The sequence below is a fragment of the Nilaparvata lugens genome, chromosome 2 (assembly GCF_014356525.2).
Source record: "Nilaparvata lugens isolate BPH chromosome 2, ASM1435652v1, whole genome shotgun sequence".
Classification (NCBI taxonomy): domain Eukaryota; kingdom Metazoa; phylum Arthropoda; class Insecta; order Hemiptera; family Delphacidae; genus Nilaparvata; species Nilaparvata lugens.
The window spans coordinates 58,415,444-58,440,137 of NC_052505.1; the positions used below are offsets into that span (position 1 = coordinate 58,415,444).

The 24,694-nt window shown below is 33.7% G+C and overlaps 1 protein-coding gene and 1 long non-coding RNA gene across 3 annotated transcripts in view; both read left to right on the forward strand.

Annotated features, from left to right (window-relative positions):
- The first annotated feature begins 1,288 nt into the window (after positions 1–1,288).
- The window catches only part of LOC111048802 (immune-associated nucleotide-binding protein 13), a 67,015-nt gene continuing 43,609 nt past the window's right edge, over positions 1,289–24,694 (forward strand). Inside the window, exons 1-3 of one of the 2 annotated variants that reach the window (XM_022334783.2) lie at positions 1,289–1,412; positions 12,037–12,199; positions 17,309–17,501. In XM_022334783.2, the coding sequence (XP_022190475.2) occupies positions 17,391–17,501 (111 nt within the window). In that variant the 5' untranslated portion in view covers positions 1,289–1,412; positions 12,037–12,199; positions 17,309–17,390. Of the gene's footprint in view, positions 1,413–12,036; positions 12,200–17,308; positions 17,506–24,694 lie in introns of both variants that reach the window. The other variant, XM_022334785.2, reaches the window with a different exon arrangement.
- Positions 19,877–21,525, forward strand: LOC111048803. Its single transcript, XR_002605937.2, has 3 exons — positions 19,877–19,976; positions 20,657–20,770; positions 21,372–21,525. It is a non-coding gene; the product is annotated as an uncharacterized LOC111048803 (long non-coding RNA).

Below are 24,694 nucleotides of genomic sequence, written 5' to 3' on the forward strand. Positions count from 1 at the left end.
TTCCCAGTCTATGAGCGCAGTCAATTGATTCACTGTTCAAATTAATGTCCAGCGCGCGACCCAACGAGGTAACAATCTGAACAACATCTTCACCAACGCTTTCAGGAATACCATGAATTTGAACGGAATTTAGACGGGAGTATTGATCACGCTCTTCAAGAAGCGCTAATATTTTGATGTTTTCAGCTTTCACTTTTGCGTAATCACTCTTCAATGAATCAATGGAATCCTGTTGCAGCTTAATCTTTTCATTAAGTAGTTTGTTACTAGCGATATGGTCATCAAGTTTTTTCTCTAGATTTTTCTGAGAAGCTATAATGTCCATCTTGAATTTTTCAAACAGCGAAACAAGAGTATCCCGATCAATCACTTCACGAGTCGGATTCTCCTTATGAATAGATTTCACCGGTGTAGAGTCCGATTGTGAACGCAAACGTCTCTCATTGGAAAAGCAACTATCACACGACCACGATTTGGTTGACAAAATTTCAATTTCAGAGTCATCAAGTTTCAGACACTTGCCGTGAAAAGAAGACCGGCACTGAGAGCACTGAAGTTGATTTTTCTCGTTTCTTTTAATTGATATATAATAATTACAATATTAATTATAAATATTGTATAAACAATTGATTTTCAATGAGGCTTGTTTTGACATAAAGCGGTAAGCCTCTATATGTTGTTGTAATTTTTCTATTGATGTAAATAAATAAAAAAAGTCTGTTTGAGGGTCAACCTGCTCTGATTTTTTCTGAATATGCTCAATTTTGCTATGGTACTTAAAATATATGTGTGGTCAAGTCGGGAAGACGTCAGACGAATTATATGCGAGAAAAATTGAAGCAACCTCACCTCCTAATACCCCTGGTAGGAACCTTTGATATGTCTATAAATTTGTTATTAATTCCCATTGGTAGACCAAAGAAACAATTAGATTTCACCATTCTTGTAGGCACTTCTCGTCCAGTGCTTGTAGTGATATAGTAAGGTCCACGTTATAATGACAGTATTTGATCAACTTTGGTGTTACTATTCTTGTCTATCATTCGACAAAGCAGGTAGTAATATCCTTTTCTAGCTCCGCAATGATGCCAAATCTGTTTTTGACAATGTATAAATATGATTAATTGAGGCAGAGAATCGGCATCGCTGTTCTCCTATCTTCATCCACTGCCATTATAACGTGGACCTCACTATTGCAGTGGACAATGTCACGCATGGTTAACTGCCGGCACCTATTTAGTTGGTGAAGGGGTTTTCTTCCCCATAACATGTAGTTGCTTAGCAACGTAGTTACTTTCCGTAACGACATACAAGGTCCTCTCCAACCTTTAGGTTGGAAAGAATATAAACAAACATGACTATTATTCTCGAGGAACGTTCCATATGAGAGGTTCAACTAAGTCTTAGTGCTGGTAAGTACCTTTTATACCATGAAACTTGAATACCCTAATATCATTTATTTAAAACTTAAATGTTCCATGAATTTTTGAATAGAAATTGTTTAAAAACCCTATTATATAAGTATGTTAACAAGCTGTTTTTCTTCTCAAAGAAAATATTTTTGGTTACTGGATTTTGGCTATGAAAGCGCAGAAACGTTAGAAGTAGGACATTTTTGAGACGGATTTTACATTCCTGCAAGGCAATAGAAAGATAGAATTTTTGAAAATATATCAACAAAGTTTACTCGGTTTTATGTAGAGCTAACAGGATCGTCTACCTTATAGGTAGGCCTATCTAAAGAATTAAAGAGAAATAATATGGTTGAAGTCTCTCTTCAAATAGATTTTTAAAAGAAATGATGAGTGATAATAATACTTTATTTTCAACAAAGGTACATAACAATGTACACAGTTGGAAAACATCACAGATAAATAAATACAAACAGAACGTTAATATTAACAGAGAGTTTCATCTATACAATAAAATACCCTACTATTTGAATTCTACTATTAATGAACTTTGCAAATTTATATGGTAATGATTTTTCTCACTCATTCTAACATGAATATTTGTCTACATAATAAAAAGCATTCTTACTAAGAAAAGAGAATAGATTTGTCTTGAATTGGTTTTCCTCAACAATACCAAACGGTAGCGTATAGGCTACCTCTCAAGTCAGCTGAAAGTATAGCAAAAACCTTTGTCCTCTATAAGGTTTGTCCTATATAAGGTTTGTCCTCTATAAGGTTTCTCCTCTTTTAAGGTAGGTGTTTTCTCAAATACCCTAACCCATTTAGCCCCATTGATCCCAAATGTGAACAAATTTTTAATCACCTGTTGGAAATAGAGGGGGAATGATGTGTTTCTACTTTTGGTCAATAAGAGTTAGGTTGTTCATCCTGACGTAATAGCAAACATTTTTCACTTCATAAATCAGCTGTTCGGACTACAAATTACTGATTTCCGGAGGTTATCTTTACAGCACCATGGCTTCACGAGAAAGGTGAGTGTTATTTTATGTAAATTTATTGAATATTATTATGAAAGTCATCATATCACATCTAGAAAAACTGTTCTTTCTCATCAATGGTCAATAAGTTATGTATCTTCAATACAAAAGAGTTATTACATTTACAAAATGATTGTTCCCATTTGGGAGCAGCAGGCACGGATGAGGGGTTTTCAACTTGACTTTTCTTTGTTCTAGATTGACTGGATGAAATTGTGAGTGTTTTGATGGAAGATGATGACTATACTTGGACGGCTTCATAACTATTCTACCTACTGGTGATGATAATTTGGACCATCTCCCTCGTAACATTCTTCTTTCTGGAGCAGAAACGACTGTAAAACATCTCGTGAATGGAAAATAATAAACGATGTGAAAGCTGTGACTACTAGTGAAAATGTGAGTAACACCAGCTCAGCAACCATCCCGGACCAGGCCGATTCTCCATTTGAAAACAGTGCTAATACTAATTCTCAGACTCAGAGTAACAAAGTTATTAGTCATAAATCAATCAGAAAGCGCCAGGCAAGTAAAATAATTCACTCAAATGACTCTTTGAAAAAGAAAAAACTTGAAGTGCAAGATTGGATAGCTAAAGATGTAAAATTGGTGCCTGAAGATGATAACAGATACCAATTCGGGTGTAACTCTTGTTCAGTATATTGATAAAAATGTTGTGACCATGAGGTCAACAAAAGGGGGTATTTCACCAATGTAAAGCGCTTTAGTCGAGCACTGAAAAAGCATATATATGTAAATCAACCAGCACCAGTGGTTCTTTATAATAATTACATGGGAGGAGTTGACAGAATGGGCGAAAACATTGCAAAAATGAGAGTGAATACAAGTTATATATGAGGTAAGAAATGGTATTGGCAGCTTCTATAATTTCTACTAAATGTTTCAGTTAACAATGCTTGACAGCTGTATCATTAGAATGTAAGAACCAAACCAGAGCAGCTTGATCTCCTCAACTTTACCCGCACAAAAAGTTTGAGCTACTTTCAAAAATATGCACAGCGATTGCGCATTGGAAGACCACAACAACTTGTTGCACCTGTTGAGTCACGAGTGACAGAAAATTTTTGTTTGTATATCATGTGATGTTACTTAATCACATGATAACTGTTTGATAAAATAATAAGTTGTTTAATGAGTTTAGTTTGTTATCTACGTGAATAAAGATGGTTGCTTCAAATGGCTAAGAATTTATTAAGATATTTAAACATGGCGCAGTCAAGGAATTGAACAGAAAAGGAGAATAATTGAGTGAGTGAACAACGACAGGATTGAGTGAGTAATAAGATTGGGTAATTATCGTATTATTATATTTTTTCTTAAAAGACGAACATGGAATTCAACAAGCCAGAACCGTTACTATGCAACGGGGAAAATGTTTCACAAAATTTCGAATTATTCAAGAAAAATATCGTAAATTATTTTATAGCGACTGAAACAAATAAAAAATCCAACCAAATTCAAGTTGCAAGATTTAAAAACTTGTTAGGCAATGAAGCTTTGATTTTATATGAATCGTTACAAGATGTGGATGAGCCTGAAACGGTAGAATCAATATTAAAAATATTAGAGAGCTATTGTTTACCAAAAAGAATGAGATCATGAATGTATACAATTTTATAGCTTGCAAACAAGAGGAAGGTCAATCATTTAATTCATTCTATGCAACTTTGAAGGGGCTAGTGACAAGATGCGAATTTGGGGAGCAAGAGAATAAGTTATTGAAAGCTATGATTGCATTGGGGTTAAGGTCGAAAGAAATGCAACAACGTGTGTTGCGAGACAACGCCTCGTTGGAGAAAATAATTGATTATTGTCGCAGTGTTGAAATAGGTGAAAAACATGAGAAGTCAATAAATGAAGAAAAGTCTCGAAAGGAAGTGCACCCAGTTTCCAAGTATGATAAAAGGAAAACAAACTCATATCAGAAGATTGTATGCGGCTATTGCGGAATGCAGCATGTAGAAGGTAGGAGCTGCCCAGCGTCTGGTAAAAGCTGTAATAAATGTGGTAAGATGAATCATTTCAGCAAAATGTGCCTGAATAAAGCTAGAAGAAATAATTTCAGAGTGAGTGAGCAAAGGCTACCTCAACCATTACATAATGTCGTGGAAAATCCAACAGCAATAGAAGAAGCTCACGAGTTTATTGATTCAGTATATCTAGTTAACACTGTCAATGAAAAGGCTTGGTTCAAAACATTATTAATTGAACATAAACCAGTAAACTTCAAATTAGATACGGGAGCAGAAGTGAATATATTGCCATATGAAATTGTGAAAGACAGTGTGTTATTGAGTAGGTTGAAAAAGAGTAGTGTTCAATTAGAAGCATACGGAGGATTTAAAATTTCACCTCTGGGTCAGTTCACTGCTCAAGTGGAATCAGAAAAAAGATTTGATTTGATAAACTTTGTTGTGGTCAAAGAGAGTACAGTACCGATTCTAGGCCTTGAAGCTTGTATTCAGTTGAATCTGGTGAAACGAATTGATGAAGTTCAGAAGCAAAGTAGTAACAACAATGTGAAGGATAGAACGTATTTTTTTGAAACGTATTCTGATGTGTTTACTGGCCTTGGTTGTTTCCCCGACAAGTGCAAAATTCGATTAAAAAAGGACGCAATGCCACATGCCAGTTCAGCGAGACGTATACCAATGAAGATTCAAGACAAATTTAAAGAAAAAGTTGATTTGAGCATGGCGGATATGGTTCATTGTGTTACTGAGAATGGCGAAGTTGAATTTTCAGAGAAACGCTTGAATAAATTTGTAACAGAAACACAGAATGATGATGTTCTTCGGAAAGTTATAGATTATTGTGAAAATGGCTGGCTTAATAACATAGTTGATGGAGGAGAACTAAGGCATTTTTTCAAAATAAGAAATGAAATACAATTTAGCAAGGGTCTATTGTATTATAATTCAAGAATTATTATACCCAAGAATTTGAGAGATTTTATCTTGAATAGGCTCCATGAAACGCACTTAGGAGAAACAAAAATGAACAGCATTGCCTCAAAATATTATTATTGGCCAGGAATAAGAGCAAACATAAAAAATCTGGCTGAATCTTGCACGCATTGCCAAAAATATAGAAGGTCCAATGTAAGAAGTCCAATGCTTTCTCATGAAATACCCGATTTTCCATTTTTAAAAATTGGAGTGGATATAGCTGAAGTAAAAGGAATAGCTTATCTCATAGTTGTGGATTATTATTCAAGGTGGCTTGAAATAACAAAAATGAACAGTAAGACAAGTTCGGCTGTTAAATCTATTTTATCCCAGTTATTTGGCAGGTTTGGAATTCCGCAGATTATAATAGCTGATAATAATCCGTTTGGCTCCCAAGAAATGATACAGTTCGCAAAGGAGTGGGATTTTAAAATTATTACAATAAGTCCTCGTTATTCTCAGTCTAACGGCTTAGCTGAAAAGGGGGTGAACATAGCAAAGACTATGATAAGAAAGTGTGCTGAAAGCAAAACCGATTTAAACTTGAGTTTGCTTAACTATCGGAATAGTTGTGTTGCGGGTCTCAATTATTCTCCTGCTCAGTTAATGTTTGGTCGAATGATAAGAACAAAGTTCCCTTATCCTCAAGATAGTTTGAAACTTCATCAACTTCCTCGGGAAGAAATAGCAGTGCAAATGAAGAACCATAAATTTCAACAGAAAGAAACATACGATAAGCAGTCACGGAAACATGTATCTTATTTCAAAGAAAATCAGCCCATTTATATCCAAGATTGGAGAACAAAATTATGGGAGCCTGGAGTAGTTATTAATGAAGCTGATGCCCCACGGTCCTATGTGGTGAAGTCCAATAGTGGAAGAATATTAAGAAGAAATGAGAGGTTTTTAAGAAGACGATGAAATCAAAGGAAAGGTTGAAAAGGAAATGTTTGAGAAAGTAAAAGGGGAAGATGTTTGTATATCATGTGATGTTACTTAATCACATGATAACTGTTTGATAAAATAATAAGTTGTTTAATGAGTTTAGTTTGTTATCTACGTGAATAAAGATGGTTGCTTCAAATGGCTAAGAATTTATTAAGATATTTAAACAATTTTCGATTTGATGGGACTGGTCATGTAATAATAAGAGGTGAAAAACAAACCAGATGTGCATTTTGCAAAAAAAAAAAATGCCCGAATGAAGTGCAAAAAGTGTAATATAGCCATACACACTCATTGTTTTGATGCATTCCATGAAAAAATGTGAGACTAAAACAATATTTTACCACAGTATATTTTACCACATGTTGAATTATAATTTTTTTTTTTTTCAATTTCAGAAATAAGTATATTCAATTTTCATAATTGATCTGATGTATTGCTAATTTTATTATTTGAATAAACTCAATTCTTGGATTTTATTATGAGGTTTCATTTTTTCAAAACCTCCTACCCACTTGCACCCACTGTTCCCAATTGGAAACATCAATTATTTCAAATATGGAGGATTATTTTTCATTTTTTATTGATATATGCATCAACATGAGTTAGAACTCATAGAAATATCAAGGAATTTTTTGAAAAAAATTATTTGGGCTCAAATGGGCCTCATACACTAGGGAACTTGGATTGGCGAACTTGGTTCTTGCGAACCAAGTTCCCCAGTGTATGTGGAATATTGGCGAACTGCGAACCAAATTCGTGACGAACTTGGTCTTCAATCTGGATTAAAAACTTTGTTCAGTTCATCTGCCAGGGCGATATATTCTATCTAGCTATACGGTATATTCAATATATTTTCTTCCCACAGCAACTGCAAACTTATTTGAAATGATCATCTCTAGACCCCGAAAGACACAGAACCTGGAGTAACGAACGGTTGTTCGCTCTCCCCACCACAGAATAGGTACAGAACGTCCGCTCGGATGCCTGGAGAAAATCGCTCCCAGAGCGATACGAAAACATCTGCATGCCAGCAGAGTTTTCTCGGAAACATCGGCTGGCCGATATCGGTTGATACGCAGAGTGCGGTGTGTATAACTGCATTGCTTAAACTACTTTAAGTAGTAAACATACCAAAATCGGCAGCTCTGCAGAGTCTGTGGATGGATGGATGGAAAAAGATCTGTCGCCGGCTTAAGCAATGCAGTTATACACACCGCACTCTGCGTATCAACCGATATCGGCCAGCTGACGTTTCCGAGAAAATTCTGCTGGCATGCAGATGTTTTCGAATCGCTCTGGGAGCATTTTCTCCAGGCATCCGAGTGGACGTTTTCGATAAAGTTCTCTTATCAAAAACCTAAATCGCGTAAAAATGGAGATAGAGAAATTCTAATTTCAGATTCGGATTCAGCGCCTTGAAATTAATAAATTGGCTCGCGTTTGCTTGAAAAAATGAAAAATGAGGAATCGGCAGAGATCTTGAAGAAATGCCTTCTCAACATTACCTAAAACACCTAACAGAGAAATTTGCTCAGAACAAAGGTATTTTTATTATTCTGGAGTTGGTAGGCATGCTATTGAAATGGAAATGGTTTTCATTAATGAAATATGATCCTAGTATTGTATGATTTATTTCGACTGAATAAAATGATGAATGTACAGTAAGTATTGAGTTGAATTATGCCAAATAACTCACCTTAAGCAGACAGCTAGTCGTTCTCTGCTACTTATACATCCTCTGTAGTTGGTATCTTCTTTTTTAATTTTATCATCAATAAATGATAAAACTTCACTAAATTGGTCCTTCCTAAGTCTGAAGTACCCCCTAAATCTGTCTTCATCAGCTTGAAGATCTCGCATCAAGTGATGAATTTCGCCATAAATTTTTCTTTTTTTATTTATTTGGTGCACCCAATGAGATCTACCACTACTACTAGAGTAAAACAAAAGCAGATCATCGTCACTGCTATCATCGTTGTCCCTATTGATCCAAGGAACACTTTTATAAAATTAGCTTCTACACCACGGCACATACTGCTGTTTGACATCATCCTCCTTCGGCCAGAGTCAGAGCGCAACTGTGAACAGAGCAAAAAGCCCTGTTGGCCCACAGATGTTTTTTGGTGTAAGTACAAACTCTGCGGACGCTCAGATATCTGTGCTCTTTAAGTTGCTCTGCCACTCTGCAGATCAAAATAGTTTGGTGTGTATAAGGCTTAAGTCTCTCAACTGGAATTTTATTCCTTCCCCGAGTGTTGTGACCACGAATAATATTTAAGTTCACTTGGAATGAATTGAATTTATGTAATATTGATTTGAGAATGAACAATGATGGAACACTTAAAAGGTTCTTTGGCTACTGAAAGTCTCCCGACATTTATATGCGGAAATTTATCAATTTATTTATTTATTACAGAACAACTATTACAGACTACAAGCATTATGCCCAAAACAGTCTTCACTACCATTTACAATCGAATAAAGTAAGTTACTAAAAGAAATAAAAATGAGAGATACAGTACATGCAATTCACAAATACATAAGAAAGTTGATAAGTATGAGGAAAGCATAAGTAATTGTAAGTAATCTAAGCATAAATAGTAAATACAGAATAAAAACTAGGTAAGGTAACTCATCCAAACTTATCTAAGACTTATCCAATAAGTTATAAAAAGAATAGGCCTACAATTGAGCATAGAAACAGGTTAAGGGAAAACATGTGCCACTGTGGGAAGAAAATTGATGAAAGCAGAGAAGAAAAAGTTTTAGGAAACTTTTTCTGATCAGCTGTTTGTAACACATTTCAAATTTGGACAAAATGAATGCTACCTTTTCAATAGTCCATCAAGTTTTATCAAGAGTTCTAAAAACTAGGAATTAGACCTGGTTTCTAAGACACTTATTGACCGAAGCGAAGCTAAGGTCTTAGTTTCGACTCGATCGGCTTTCGTCTGTTTGTTTGTACAGCAGTTACAGTCGCAGTTATTGTCCGATTTGGATGAAATTTGGTATGCAAGTTCTTTGAAACAAGGCGCAGCAACGTATGTATAACGATTTTTGATAAAACCGATTTTTGTTTTTTTTTTGTAATATTTAAAAAACCAAACTAACCTCAATCCAGAAAGGATGTGTCTTTGAAGATACAGCGATTCATTGCCATACTTTATCGCATCTATTGTTAAGAGCACATGGTGGTCGAACGGTTAGACCGTGGTCTGTCACACTGTGGGACACAGGTTCAATTCTCGTTCCTGCCAGATTTTTTTGCAGATAATACTAATATTGTTTTATCTTATTCTAATAATATAACATTAGAAGTTGGAACTTTTAGAGATAATATAAATTTGAACTGCTTGGGATTTGCTGATGACCTTGCACTCCTTGCTAACAATATTCAAGAAACAAAGAAACAAATAAATACACTACAGACTATTTCTCAGAAGATTGGCCTTAAAATATCTTTTGAAAAAACAGAACTCATGCTAACTGATCCACCTCTTGCAAAGAAAATCCGTATAGAAGATCAAGAAATAAAGATTGTAGACAGTTTCAAATATCTAGGTGAAATCATAACCTACAATCTCAATGAGAATCGAACGTGGGACAGTAGACTGAATAAGTTGAGAAGAGCACAGTATGCCACAAAGAACACTTACAACAAGAAATCACTATCAATAGCCACAAAATTGAAGCATTACAAGACAGTCACTCAACCGGTAATAACTTACGCAAGTGAAACCATCTTTAAAACTACCAATACCATCGCAATAGACAAATTACTAAAAATCGAAAGAAGAATCATCAGAACCTGTATTAACAAGAACTATCAAGTAGATGGACACTGGAGATTAGCTTCCAACGAAACTGTTTACAAAGAAATTGAACCTGTCACAAGTACAATAAAAAAAAGCGAATATCTTTCTTCGGTCACCTGATTAGAGCTTCGGAGGACAGACTAAGCAGAAGAATTATTGAAAAGTTGTGGAAAAGTAAAACAAATATAAAATGGATTGACGAACTCAAGGAGGATATGAGAGAGTTGAATATAACATTCGAAGATTTGAAGAACAAGTCGGACAACATCAGAATCCTGAAGGACAAACAGACCAGACTGCAGATCAAAGTCAGACACAGAATGGGAAGAGTGATTTCGGACGAGGAAAGGAAATTAATTTCTGAACGAATGAAGAAATATGGGGCTGAGAGATGACGGATTAAAGGAGGAAGATACTGACTACAGTGGTCCAATGAAGGCCATAAAATTATAATAATAATAATATAATAATAATAATAATAATATAATAATAATAATAATAATAATATAATAATAATAATAATAATAATAATAATATAACATTATAAAATAAATTATTATGATGAGATAGAATAATTATATTGAATCATTTTATTATTGTTAAGTTGATTTAACAAATTATTTGAATAAATTATTTTTAAAAAATCTTTATTGTATTGGAGTCCAATACTGCAGATGTAGAGAAAAATGTGTATAAATGTACAGGTATGAAGGTTTTTTTTTCTTTTTGTGTAGTTGAGAAGTTGATATTGTGGTAATATTATTAACATTAAATTAAAAAGACCAAGAAATTGTCAAAAAATCACAAATTTATTGACACTTAGAAATACCGGTTTCGGTAATTACACCATTGTCAATCTCTGATAAACTCTGATAATGACCAAAACCGGTCTTTCTGAGTATCAATAAATCTGTGAGTTTTTGACAATTTCTTAGTCTTTTTCATTTAAAAGGTATGTATTTGATATAAAAGTACTCCTTGATAAGTCCGGTGTCCCTGGAAACAGTGTCTCTAGCACTTTCAATGGAGAAAATAATAGAAGACAATCATGGATAAATCTTCACAATATACTGTACTTACTGTACTGTCCCTTTTCATCAGATTGAAAGTTGTATTCATGAGCGAGGTGTACTGTTCGCAGAACTACTAGTTAAATCTAATTAACCTTTAAACCTATAGATTAAATATAGATCCATTAAATTCACACACAGGTTTTTTTCCCTCTTATCCATATCCATATCCACTACGGTATACATGAAATAAACAAATAAATCTTTGATTCCAATTCTTACTGTATTAATTTTCTCCAGTAGCTTGTCTATTATTTTGTTTTGATTTATTTTTTGCTTTTTCTTTCAGCAGTGAAGTGATTTAGTTGAAATAAACTTATTTTTTAAAGACTTTGAATATTGATATTTATTACATTTTATTGTCATTTATTGCTTCATTTTTTTTGTTATCTCTGCATATTTTGTATTGTATTGTTTGCTAACGACGTGGTTAAGTGGTAGAGTGGACATCATTGTCCAAACTTCGCCACGTCAACAAAAATGAACAAGTCATTCTATTCTATATTCAATAAGCTGCCTCTACAAACCCGGCCTCAACGAATTATTTTCTTATAGTACTACCACAGTTAACATTGTGTCAACAATTTTTGCCATATTTTGTAGGTATCCCATGAATTTCGACAGCTGGGTATCTTTTTAATGTTTGTAGGATAAATTAATGTGCAAACCACACAAAATTGTAATGCCAGTATTAGATAAGAGAATATAATAAGTTTATTAATTTGATATCTGATAGAGCAAATAATAGAATATTCTATATTATGAATTCTCTTTATTTACAGCTGGAATTGACGATTGATAACCTACCTACACTGCCCGGTCAATTCCAATGCGCATTCACAGCATTCGATAGGACCCTGATCACTAATGCCACTCGTAAACCATTTGGCATTAATTGCACAACTCCTCGCACTGATCTTCTCCCGTCAATACCTCAAGGCCAGCGTAAGTCAATCTTAATCTGAATTGAGCCTAAATCTATGTGTCTTTTTCAATATGCAACCTGCACATATAGGGCCACCTATAATCTTTTTTCTGTACTAAACCTCATTTAATTTGCTCCATTATGAAGTTCACAGTGACTGTTATTCAGTGGCGTAGCCTCAAAACTTACCTATAGGGAGTGTCATTACTTTTACAAACGTATTTTAATGTATAGGGATAATCTTTAAAAATCTCCAACGTATTTAAAGTGTTCACACTCATCATGCCCGAGTGTCCTATAGCTGACAAATGGTAATGTGAATGTGATTACTGATGTCACAGATTGTTCTTTTCTCAGGGAGAGAGAGATTAGATTAGAGTTCTTTATTCATGTTACGATATATCATGGCTTATACAATAAATAATTTGCAAAAGATGACCGTATAACTAATTATTCAACAAATTTTACAAAAGTATGAAAAATTAGTCTAAGACATATTATGTCTTAGAATAAAAACGTGTAACAAATATCAGATCACTATTCAAGCTATCAAGCTCTTCATAAATTTATTTGTCTCCTCATGGCAGAAGTTTGCGCCCAACGTTTTCACTTAACATTTCTATGATTAAATTGTGATAGAGAACATTATCGTATTTATCTTCTAAATCCAGTTACATGTACATCGATTTTCGTAAAATTGATTTTTTTACCGTTCCTATGAATTCTAAGAATTCTATGAATTGTTTATACAGGTTTATCACATGCCAGGTTGGTCTGAGCTATTCATGACTTTTTTTCAGTATGCATTATCAACTCAGCAGTTCTAATACACAGACATCACTACTTGGAATGCCATGACATTTTCTATTCTTTCAATTCCTATTATTACCATAGATCGATTCAGATCAGAACAATGTTTATACTGTATGTTCATAATAGATTTTTCTGATTGTAAAAAGAAATAGTCAATAATTGCTGGGAATTTAAAGTGATATTCAACGATTTGAAGCTGATAAATTGGATTGTTGAATGACAATTGAAATTCAGTGAATTTTACTGTACAACATTCCTTTTCCTCCTATTTTATTGGGTGATGAGTGGAGATGATTTATGATTTCATATTTGGATTCATCTTTTCATAGTTCAATATTTTTTTGGAAAACTGGAACTTTTAAAAATGAAAAATGTTTATGTATAAACTTCTCAGGTGTTCAAAAACTTCTTAAAACCTTTGCCTGTCCCTTTGTGAGGCAGGAGTATTATTATCTTAGTACGTACTATATGATAATGGAAAGCTATATTAAAAACAGCTATAACTCCCTTGTTTTCGGGTATTTTTGAAAATGGGACTTACGTTTTAAAGAATTTGGGGTTGCTGAATCCAAATCCGAAATCAGAAATCTTCTATCTATATTTTTAAGGAATTTAGACTTTGAGAAAAAGTGATGAGTCATATACTTTGAGCAAACGTCGGTGGAGTTGTTAGATCTGTTGGCTTATTCGTAAGATCCTCATGTGAGGCCTCTTTCACACGATAGGAGACGTGCAACTTGAACACTGAACAGTGTTCTCGTTTTTTTGTCGAAGTACATTGAGTCAAATCGTGTCTTTCACATGGTGACTCCTATCCAGGAACCTCGTTTTGTCACGTCTTTTCCCCTCGAGGCAAGCAGAGGCAAGATCTAACAACTACGCCGCCGTTTCCACAAAGTATGACTCATCACTTTTTTCTCAAAGTTCAACTTCCTTAAAAATATAGATAGAAGATTTCTGATTTCGGATTTGGATTCAGCGACCCCAAATTCTTTAAAGCGTAAGTCCCGTTTTCGAAAATATCTGAAAACAAGGAAGTTATGGCTGTTTTTAATAAAGCTTTCTATTATCATATAATTATACGGTAAAAACGAACAGGTACTGTACTATACAGTACGTAAGTACTCTAGCTATTATAATACAACTTACACTGTATTCGTGTAGGAAATTTGGTAGGTTATTTATCTTGATTTCTGGAAATACCCCAAAATAAGGGAGTAAGATAACTTTGAAAAACCAAAGTTTTGCTGCCGATTGAAGAAACATTAAAAATTAGTCTACAAGACATATTATGTCTTAGAATAAAAACGTGTAACAAATATCAGATCACTATTCAAGCTATCAAGCTTTTCATAAATTTCATAAGTTTGTGTCGACGGTATATGACATAAAAGGCAAATGCTCGCGCTTGGTCCATAGTTCTACGACTGAGGAATGAGGATTTAGGTCAGCAACTAAAATCGACAAGCCATGATTGTCAATCTTACTCATGATACAAAGCTTTGTACTATGATACATGGTTTTCATTCCGTATCATTCTTTAATAAAAATAAAACAAGATTCCGGTTTCAAAAGCATCAAAGTCGCCAGGCTGGTCTGAGCTATTCATGACTTTTTTTCAGTATGCATTATCAACTCAGCAGTTCTAATACACAGACATTACTTGGAATGCCATGACATTTTCTATTCTTTCAATTCCTATTATTACCATAGATCGATTCAGATCAGCACAATGTTTATACTGTATGTTCATAATAGATTTTTCTGATTGTAAAAAGAAATAGTCAATAATTGCTGAGAATTTAAAGTGATATTCAACGATTTGAACCTGATAAATTGGATTGTTGAATGACAATTGAAATTCAGTGAATTTTACTGTACAACATTCCTTTTCCTCCTATTTTATTGGGTGATGAGTGGAGATGATTTATGATTTCATATTTGGATTCATCTTTTCATAGTTCAATATTTTTTTGGAAAACTAGAACTTTTGAAAATTAAAAATGTTTATGTATAAACTTCTCAGGTGTTCAAAAACTTCTTAAAACCTTTGCCTGTCCCTTTGTGAGGCAGGAGTATTATTATCTTAGTATGTACTATATAATCATTTATGATAATGGAAAGCTATATTAAAAACAGCTATAACTCCCTTGTTTTCGGGTATTTTTGAAAATGGGACTTACGCTTTAAAGAATTTGGGGTCGCTGAATCCAAATCCGAAATCAGAAATCTTCTATCTATATTCTTAAGGAAGTTAGACTTTGAGAAAAAGTGATGAGTCATAGGTTTGAGCAAACGTCGGCATAGTTGTTAGATATGTCGGCTTATTCGTAAGATCCCCATGTGAAAGTACAGGAGAGCTGCAAAATATGAAATATGATCTTCTGTAATATGATATTCCAGGAGCGAGGTCTCTGCCGTGTGAAACTGGCCTGAAAGTACAGGAGAGCTGCAAAATATGAAATATGATCTTCCGTAATATAATATTCCAGGAGCGAGGTCTCTGCCGTGTGAAACTGGCCTATATCTACAGTAGCCTATGGTTATGTTAATAGCAAAAGCCTCTTTTATTGCATTAAATTTTGTTAATAACAGGTTCTTATTTTCCCCGCAACCCCCTAGCCGAGCATCCCTACCCAACAACTACTGCGCTGTTCCCTACCAACTGGAGCTGCAGACAAAACACGTGCAAAAGTTATCAACTTTTGTTGATAACAAAACTAGCAGCCAAAAGAAAATGCTACCTTAACTTATGTTGAAAACTTTTGTTTCAAACTCTAGTGTAAACGCATTATAATTCATTTACATTTTTAGATCAGATGAAGATCATTGTTGATGATCACACACATGTTTCAATTTGAAATTTTGAAATTTAAACTCTGTTGTAAACGCATTATAATTCATTTACATTAGATCAGATGAAGATTATTGTTAATGATCACACACATGTTTCAATTTGAAGTATTTTGAAGACAATTTTTGCTTTTTATTCCGGTTTTTATATCATTATATGAATACCCTCATTAAATGAAATCATATAGAAGTAAATTATATTGATAACAACATCTTGTTAATAACAAGGAGTTTTCTGTTGGAAACATGAGTTATTAACTTTTGTCAAGGGAAATTTTTGACAATTCAATCAAGTTAATAACATTTTGTTATCAACTCCTTGAAGCCGCGTTTACACCAAAGTTATCAACAAAATGTTAATAACTTAATCCTTATAGATTCTATTAGATTGAACATAACTTATCATACACATGATGAACATCTGTGTTTGTCAAGTTCCGTTTGTTTTTTTTGTCAAAGAAAATTTATTTTTTCTTTCAAATTCGTATGATAATATGATAAGCGAATCTGAATTAAAACTATGGTGATTATCACATTTGACCTGTCTCATTAAATATTATTATTATGATGAATGAGGTATCAGGCCATAGCCACCTCTAATACAAGGCCGCGGCCTACGATATTGCGACGTCGCAGTGTAGGCCTAGAATCTAATACATGATTTGTGAAAAAGATTTAAAAAAACCAGCTGATCTTTTTCACCAATCATGTATTAGATTCTAGGCCTACACTGCGACGTTACAATATCATAGGCCGCGGCCTTGTATTAGAGGTGGCTATGATCAGGCCTACGATTTGTGATAGTGTTACGACCGTGTGGTGGTTTGAAATAAGCTGATTTGAATGTTCCACACATAATTTGTTTTTAAAAGAAAAACAAAATCTTCATTAATTTTAACTTATAAACTCAATTGTCCGTCAAATAAATCAACTCATCTCCTCTATTTTCTTGAAATAAACAAGACTGATTGTCTATAGTTTGATTTTCAGGAAAGAAATTTCCTTTATTCTCTCAAATTTCCTAAACAGTTCCAACCAGAATAGTTGTAAACATTTGAATTCACAATTATAACAATTTATTTTATGAAATTTGGATGAAAAGAAGTTTTGTACTAAAGTCTGTTTCTTTGTTCTTAAGTTGATTGTGAATGATAAATAAATAACTCTGAACTGATGGAATCAATTCAATAGGTACCGTATTCAATCATTTGATCTGTAACTAGAATAGGATTAGTTGAAAATCACTTATTCAGAAGCTAGGTGGTTGCTATATACCGTACCTACTTTTTGAAAAATATACATAATTTTAGTATTTAATTGTAATATTCTTTAAAATATGAAGAAGAATGGGGAATAGTTTAAATATTTTTTACCTAGAACTGAAATATTCATTGGTTATAATTATTCACTTATTCAGTTCCAATTTCAGTCATGACTTTCATAGTTTTTTTGCGATTTTTCAGAAACGTTTATCGAGAAACCGACTTTAAGTTCCAATTTTTAACCACCATTAAGGATAGAGGAATTTTATTTTGATTTGAAACCATGGATGACGATTTGCTACAAAGAGAAATGACCTATTATAGGAAAAATGCACATATTGAGAAAATTTCTCGGGAGCTTGTGAAGGAGATGGAATCACGGATTGATGATGAAGTTGGTAAACATAAACTTAATTCAACTAATTATCTAATAAGCCTACCGTACATTATGTAAATAATATTATTTTTCTACAGTTACATTGAAAAGTGACCATTTCTGCACTGATTACAGGCCGCAAAGAATCACTTTTCCGCACGGGTACGCAAAAAAAGTAGAAGTAAGCCTATATACTTTGCATCAAAGACCTTAAAGAGACCTTTAAAAGGTATTTGCTTTGCATACTCCAGATTTGCAGCATAACAACGCAAAATAGTTAGTAGCTTAGATTATTATATAGAGGACCAGTGCGGGAAAATCAAAATTGAGTTGGTAACACTGACTCTAGTCGTCATTTCAATGCTCACATAAGATAAAACCCCTTCAAGCATTCAATCATCAGAGAGTGGCTCAGTAGATCAGATGGTAGCGATCGGGACTGGTAAATGAAAGATTGATAAGGTTGATAGTTCGAATCCATCCACAGTCTCTTCTTTTTAATGAGAATTTTCAACTTCAATGAAAATTATGCTTATGTGAATGTGACAATAAATATTTAAAATTAATTAATTTAAATAATTGAAATTAATTAAATTTATTACTATCGTATTTAATAAAACTTTTAAAGGGAAAACACTCACATTCTTTGATGTGGTGACGTCCGTTTCGTGCTGGTATTGCACATTTTCAAGCCAAGCAGAGACTGAGGTACCTTAAGGTTATGAGGGTGAAATTTGGTCAGAGTGGGGTTGGAAGGGGAATTTTGGTGGTTAATGGATGGAGGAGGATTTAAATGAGTTTGTCAAACAGGGTTGTGGGAGGGAAAGTTGATTTTGTCATTTAGAATATTGTTTGGCTGTTGTTTGGTATACTTGTATATTTCAAACTGTTCTAGTACATTTAATTTTCTGTTTTTGTGAGAATGTGGAGTATTCCGTTGTTGTTTATGCCAGGGTGTGAGTGGTCAGTGGAGATAATGTTTTCTGCAAAGGTGGAATGGGAGCCCTAGTGGAAGAGATCCATTGAAATCGATAGAAAAACTCTATTGATATCAATATATGCTCATGGATATCAATACGTGCTCATGGATATCAATAGAAATCAATGGATACCAATAGAAATCACGGTAAATACAGTCAATGAACTTATATTGATATCACTACAAGTTTAGTGATATCAATGGAAGTTCATGGATACCAATAGAAATCACGGTGAATACAGTCGATGAACTTATATTGATATCACTGCAAGTTTAGTGATATCAATAGAAGCTCATGGATATCAATAGAAATCCATGGATACCAATAGAAATCACGGTAAATACAGTCAATGAACTTATATCACTACAAGTTTAGTGATATCAATAGGAGTCCATGGATTGCAGTAATTTTAAATGCAGTTTATAACTGAATAATTTTGGAAGATTTTCAATTTTCCCGAAACAATGAATTTTTGATGACTGATTCGGGTGTGGAAGTGAATTTCCAGCACTTTTTGTCTCTTGCAAAAATCGTCTACAGGGCACCGTTAACAATATATAGACCTTTTGCGGTAATTTTTAATGCAGTTGAAAACTGTAATATTTTTGGCAGATTTTCAATTTTCCCGGAACAATGTATTTTTGATGACTGATTCGGGTGTAGAAGTTAATTTCCAGCACTTTTTGTCCTATGTGAAAATCCTGTCAGACGTGCCGTTAACGTGCTACTGACATTTAAAATTTAAAAAGAATTTTGGTTCATCATGAAAAATTCTGAAAAAATTTCATGGACGTTTCTGTTCATATTATCAACCTTGTCCTAGAATTTAGAATGATTCCATTCAAAATTGGAAATGTTATAACACTTTTTCAAATTAGATCACAGTTTATGAGGAAAATCATGCAGTATCCGGAATTACTCACACAGACTTTGAAATGATTTTTGGGGTTTCAATTCAAATAATAACAACCTACTATTTTATCGTTTCCAATATTATTTCAGTGTCAAGCACAAATGTCCCCCCAAAAAAAATCAATAATCTCCACCTGAAATTAATATTGAATATTTTAATAACAGTAACATTGACAATAATTTTGAAATTGCCACCATGGTATTGAATGAAAATATTGATATATTATCAATAATATTGATACTGTGAAACAGAAATATCAAAGTCTTAACAATTGATATATCAAACTAATTCTAACTTTTTTCCTGGGGAAAACTGATTTTATTGCATTTGAAAATGTAGAAATCAGGATTGTATTCTACTTTTACTTATTTAAACTATGTAATTTGAATAACGCATTTCCAAACATGAATGTAGATGACATTTGAGAATATTTAATTATTATTTATTGATGTATTAATAATATTATATCAACATTTTGGGTCTATCGATAGAATGATCTTGTGCACAAGCACAAGCACAACAAATTTTGAAAAGGACCAACGGTTTTTCAAATGAGTTTCGTAGTCTGTAATTTTTGTGATTTTATCCAGGAAATAATAGGTAAGTCGAGTGATTTTGTTTCTATTGATGTACCGTAAAATGAAAGAATAAATTCATTATAGGTCTAAATACTTATATATTAAATGATAATCTTTTCGAAAGACTATTAAAGGCCACGCATAACATAACCTTATAACACAACACTGGATACCGTATTATTTAAGGCATAACTTAATAATAATAAGAGAAAAGCCTCTTGAATTTATCATTGCTGGAAATAAGATGATTATTATTCTAGGCAGACACATTCCAGGGTTATATGCTGGTACATATAAATTTAAATGTGTAACAAAACTTTTTATTTAGCCTAGCCTAAGTAATTGAAGTTACCACAAACTAATCTACACTCATGTTATTATAATGAACTTAATATCAATAATATATGACTGTGGATTGATAGATTAAAATTTATTCAGTTGTTTTCTGGACCGGCATCAGGGTTTATTTAAACTTTTTCCAGCAAGCAATTGATTCATTTATTTATATTAACAGCTTTATATCTTATTCCAATTTAGAAAAACTATCAGTGTAGTCCTCTCATTTTAGCAATATATATTTTATATAATAAGAAAGAGTGAGACTGTGTGTTTGCAACATGTGTGTTTTTCCAATTTTCTAGTCAAAAAATATTATTTGAAATATGTTTTATTATAAGTAAACTTTTGTTTCATCTCTGATAGGAGCTGTGGTGATGGAATTTTCCAACACAAAAGAAAAATACATAGAAGCAGTATGGTAATCAAATACTGGCTGAAGTCTCCAAAAACTCGGTTTACCAGCAATGAGAAATCTAAGTAAGTCTCAATTTTGATTAATTTAAAACAGAATATGAAGTCAAACAATTTTTTTCTATGGGTGATGTCCACATGAGCTCTAGGCTTGTGCTAATCATTATAAGTTAGTAATCATACCGGGTGAGTCATATGTAAGGGAACCTTTCAATAAATTAGAGACTGTTGTTGATATAATACTGTAGCTTTCAGGATATGTTACTGGTCAAATACTCTAACTCTTGACGTACGGTACAACTGAATTTCAACCCCTTCATAAGGGGTTGACTAGGTTCAGAATGTATAATATGGTGACTCAATAGTTTTAACTGGAAAATTTTAATGTAAACGCCTATTGTGTGGTACATTATTTTAAAGGGCTTTTCAAAACAAGAAACAACATCAATTGAAATGTACTATGAAACTTGAATCCAAAACGGTGGCTGATTGAAGTTACAGTTTGTAAAGAAATGAGGGGTTATAACTCAAAAAATTTAAAGGTAAACACCCATTGTGTGAAACATCATTATAAAGGCCTTTTTAAAACTAAGGAAATAAAAAGGAAATAAAATCCTGATTTTCTAATAAGTAAAGATTGTATACTTAGAACTGTTATTTGTTCTAGAAATGTTCAAACACCGGATCCTGGAGGAAAATCTGAATGCTACAAAAATTGAGACTGACTTGAGGTGCAGTAACATAAACCAGTATGTAGCTCAAAAAATTGCTACTTAAAACAGGAAGAGATTAGAGTATTCTGGAGCACCACAATAAGGACCTTTCTTAATAGATAAATGACATGCATATGAGCTATTTCAATAAACAAACTTCTCACATTATTTATGTCTTAACTATTTACATCCCTTAATTTCTCATCAATATATCAATAGACATCTATTCACTGAATCCAATTCACTTATAGATAATTAAAAAGGTATACTCTCTTGTCTGATGCTAGTTGCAGCTGGGTTAAAATATTATAATCCTTGCAAATGTTATCTCCATCCTAATCTGCTCTCCTAGATTTAAAAGAGGATTTTTTCTATAAAGGAGACAGGCTGCTTATAAATGGCTATTGTTCTGTATTGATATCAATACAGCTGGTTATGTATTGATATCAATACATATCCATGGAAATGTATTGATGTGTATTGATATCCATGGATATGTATTGATGTGTATTGATATCAGTGGCGAAGCTACCTATAACTAGAAGGGGAGTCTAGGAATTCTGAAGCTTACCTTAAATTTTCTTGTAGATTAAATCTATGCGCCGGTCTTTCTTCTGTGCAAAGACATCAATAACTCGGTCTTTGAAGCTCTGGCTGTTTGACAGTTCGTGCAAAAGAGATTTCTCTATTGCCAGTGTGCTCAAGTTGGTGAGTCTATCATTGGTCATAGAATTTCTTAAAAATGTTTTTATGCGTTTTAGTGCACTCATTGATCTCTCACTGGAACATGTTGTCACTGGAAATGTGAGCACTAAACGAATTAAACGTGTAGTTTGTTCATAAACAGGATCCAGACCATTATCCAAAAAATACTGCAACAATTTCTGTGGGGGTAGATGCTTGGAATTGTCAGAGTAAATGTTTAAGAGCTCATTTTGCAGTTGCTTGCTATCAAAGAAAGGATAATTTTTCAAGAGCTGATCCAACTTGGAGGTTGGGAAATTGTCATTGTAGGATGGAAACTGACTCTCATCCAGTAATTCTGCAAAGTGAAAGTTCTCAAAATCACAGAACCTTGTTTCCATCTGCACCACTATGGTATCAACTATTTCATATGCAGTTGCTTTTAGGGTTGGTAAAACAAATTTTTTTGTTGTCACTTCATTATTGAGCTCTATGCTGGATTCGACACATTCATTGATTGTTTCCTCATTTCTCAAGTTCTATAGATTTTTAATTGTTTCTTTTATCTCATGATTGCAAATATTCACATTTGATGTACACTTCAGTTGCAACACCTTGAATAAATGGTCAGTGAAACTGAAAATTTTATTGAAAAAGCAAAGGAGGAATAGGAAGTTTGGGTCGTCCAATCTCTTGAAAAGTCCTAAGGCACCATTCACTGATTCACCATCCCATTCATCATCATTTTCAATGACTTGCCCAAGAGCTTCTTTCAAGCCTTTGAAATGAGATGAAATTGTCATTGTTGCCCTGGAGTGAAAGTTCCATCGCGTTGTGCAGGCTTGAGGAAGTTTGAACCCTTTATCCCTCAACACTTGTGTTCTTTTTGAAGATTTGCTGAAATAAGTATGGAAGGCAGTCAAATCATATGTGAAGAAACGCACTTTCTTCATAGTTTTTGCTCCATATAAGAGAACCAAATTAAGTTGGTGGGCATAGCAATGTATGAACATTGCCAGTGGGCAATCTTGCTTTATAATCGCTTGCACACCCCCTCTAGAACCGGCCATTACTGAAGCACCATCATAAGTCTGACATATCAATTTTTTATCCACACCCCATTTCTTCAAGACATTCAAAATTACAGTTGCTAGACCAGCAGCACTTTTATCCTTCAAAACATCATAAAAACCAACAAACCTCTCATAAACATTGTAATTTACACAATAACCACAGAGAAGAGGAATCCCTTCTCTGTGCAATAACAGAGTATAATGTTCATTTGTGTCTGACAAGAGACGTCCAATGTTTCATCAGCCTGAACCGATACAAACTCACAAGTTGAAAGCTGTTTTTGAATTTCTTCATTCACCACTTGTGTCACACAGTCAATAATATCATTTTGAATCTCACTTGAAGTTCCTTTGAATCCTGATGCTGCTCCAAGATGCTCTCTCATGAATTGTTCTTCTTGTGCAAGCAGTTCAAGAGTTTCAAGGTAGTTGCCTCTATTCACAGAATTACTTCTCTCAACATGCCCCCGGAAAGGAAGTTCTTGTTTACCAAGAAAACAAACCACTTGAACTAATCTACCAACAACCCGTCGATTATGTGTTACTACCTCATTAGGCCTATGTTTCAGAGCTGCAAGACGTGCTGCTTCTGATAATGCATGCTCTACTCTATTCCTGCCAAGAAGAAGAAAACGCTCACTATTTAGAATATGTCTTTTAGAAATCTGGTATTTCGTGCTCTCCTATGAAAGTTTTTAAGGATACTGATTTCAGTCTGATTCCATTCACTATCACCCCCAAATAACAAACAAACATAACAATAAAATTTACAGTCTGTCACACTTGCCGTAAGCCATTGATAATTCTTATACCATTGGGACTGAAAAGTTCTTGCTTGATTGCCATCTTTTTGAACAATTTTCAGTAATGGTTGTGGCCGCTTGTCTTTCAGAGCACATTTTGCTTCAAAAGATAAAGAAGAAAACGGAGTTTGAAGCAAATACTTCACCAGATCATTACACTGATCCATAGCCTAGTTATTAAGAAGTTGGAAATCATGGTGAAAGTTCAACAACAAATTGAAGATAAAATTTCGAAATTGAAAAAATATTCGATTTCATTATTTATGATTATGGGTAAACGAGAACAAACCGCCGAAACCAAGTTTTAGGTTAAGAACGCGCCAAATGTTACCGTTACATGAGACATAAACCAACTGATTTATTTGAAATCTTCAAATTATTTTGAAAAGCATCGATTGCTTCAATGTCGACTGTTCGATACATCGAGATCAAGACATTGATAATATCGATTCGATATGGAACTCTAAGGCCTCTTTCACACGATAGGAGACATGCAACTTGAACACTGAACAGTGTTCACGTTTTTTTGTCGAAGTACATTGAGTCAAATCGTGTCTTTCACATGGTGACTCCTATCCAGGAACCTCGTTTTGTCACGTCTTTTCCCCTCGAGGCAAGCAGAGGCAAGATCTAACAACTATGCCGACGCTTGCTCAAAGTATATGACTTATCACTTTTTCTCAAAGTCTAACTTCCTTAAAAATATAGATAGAAGAT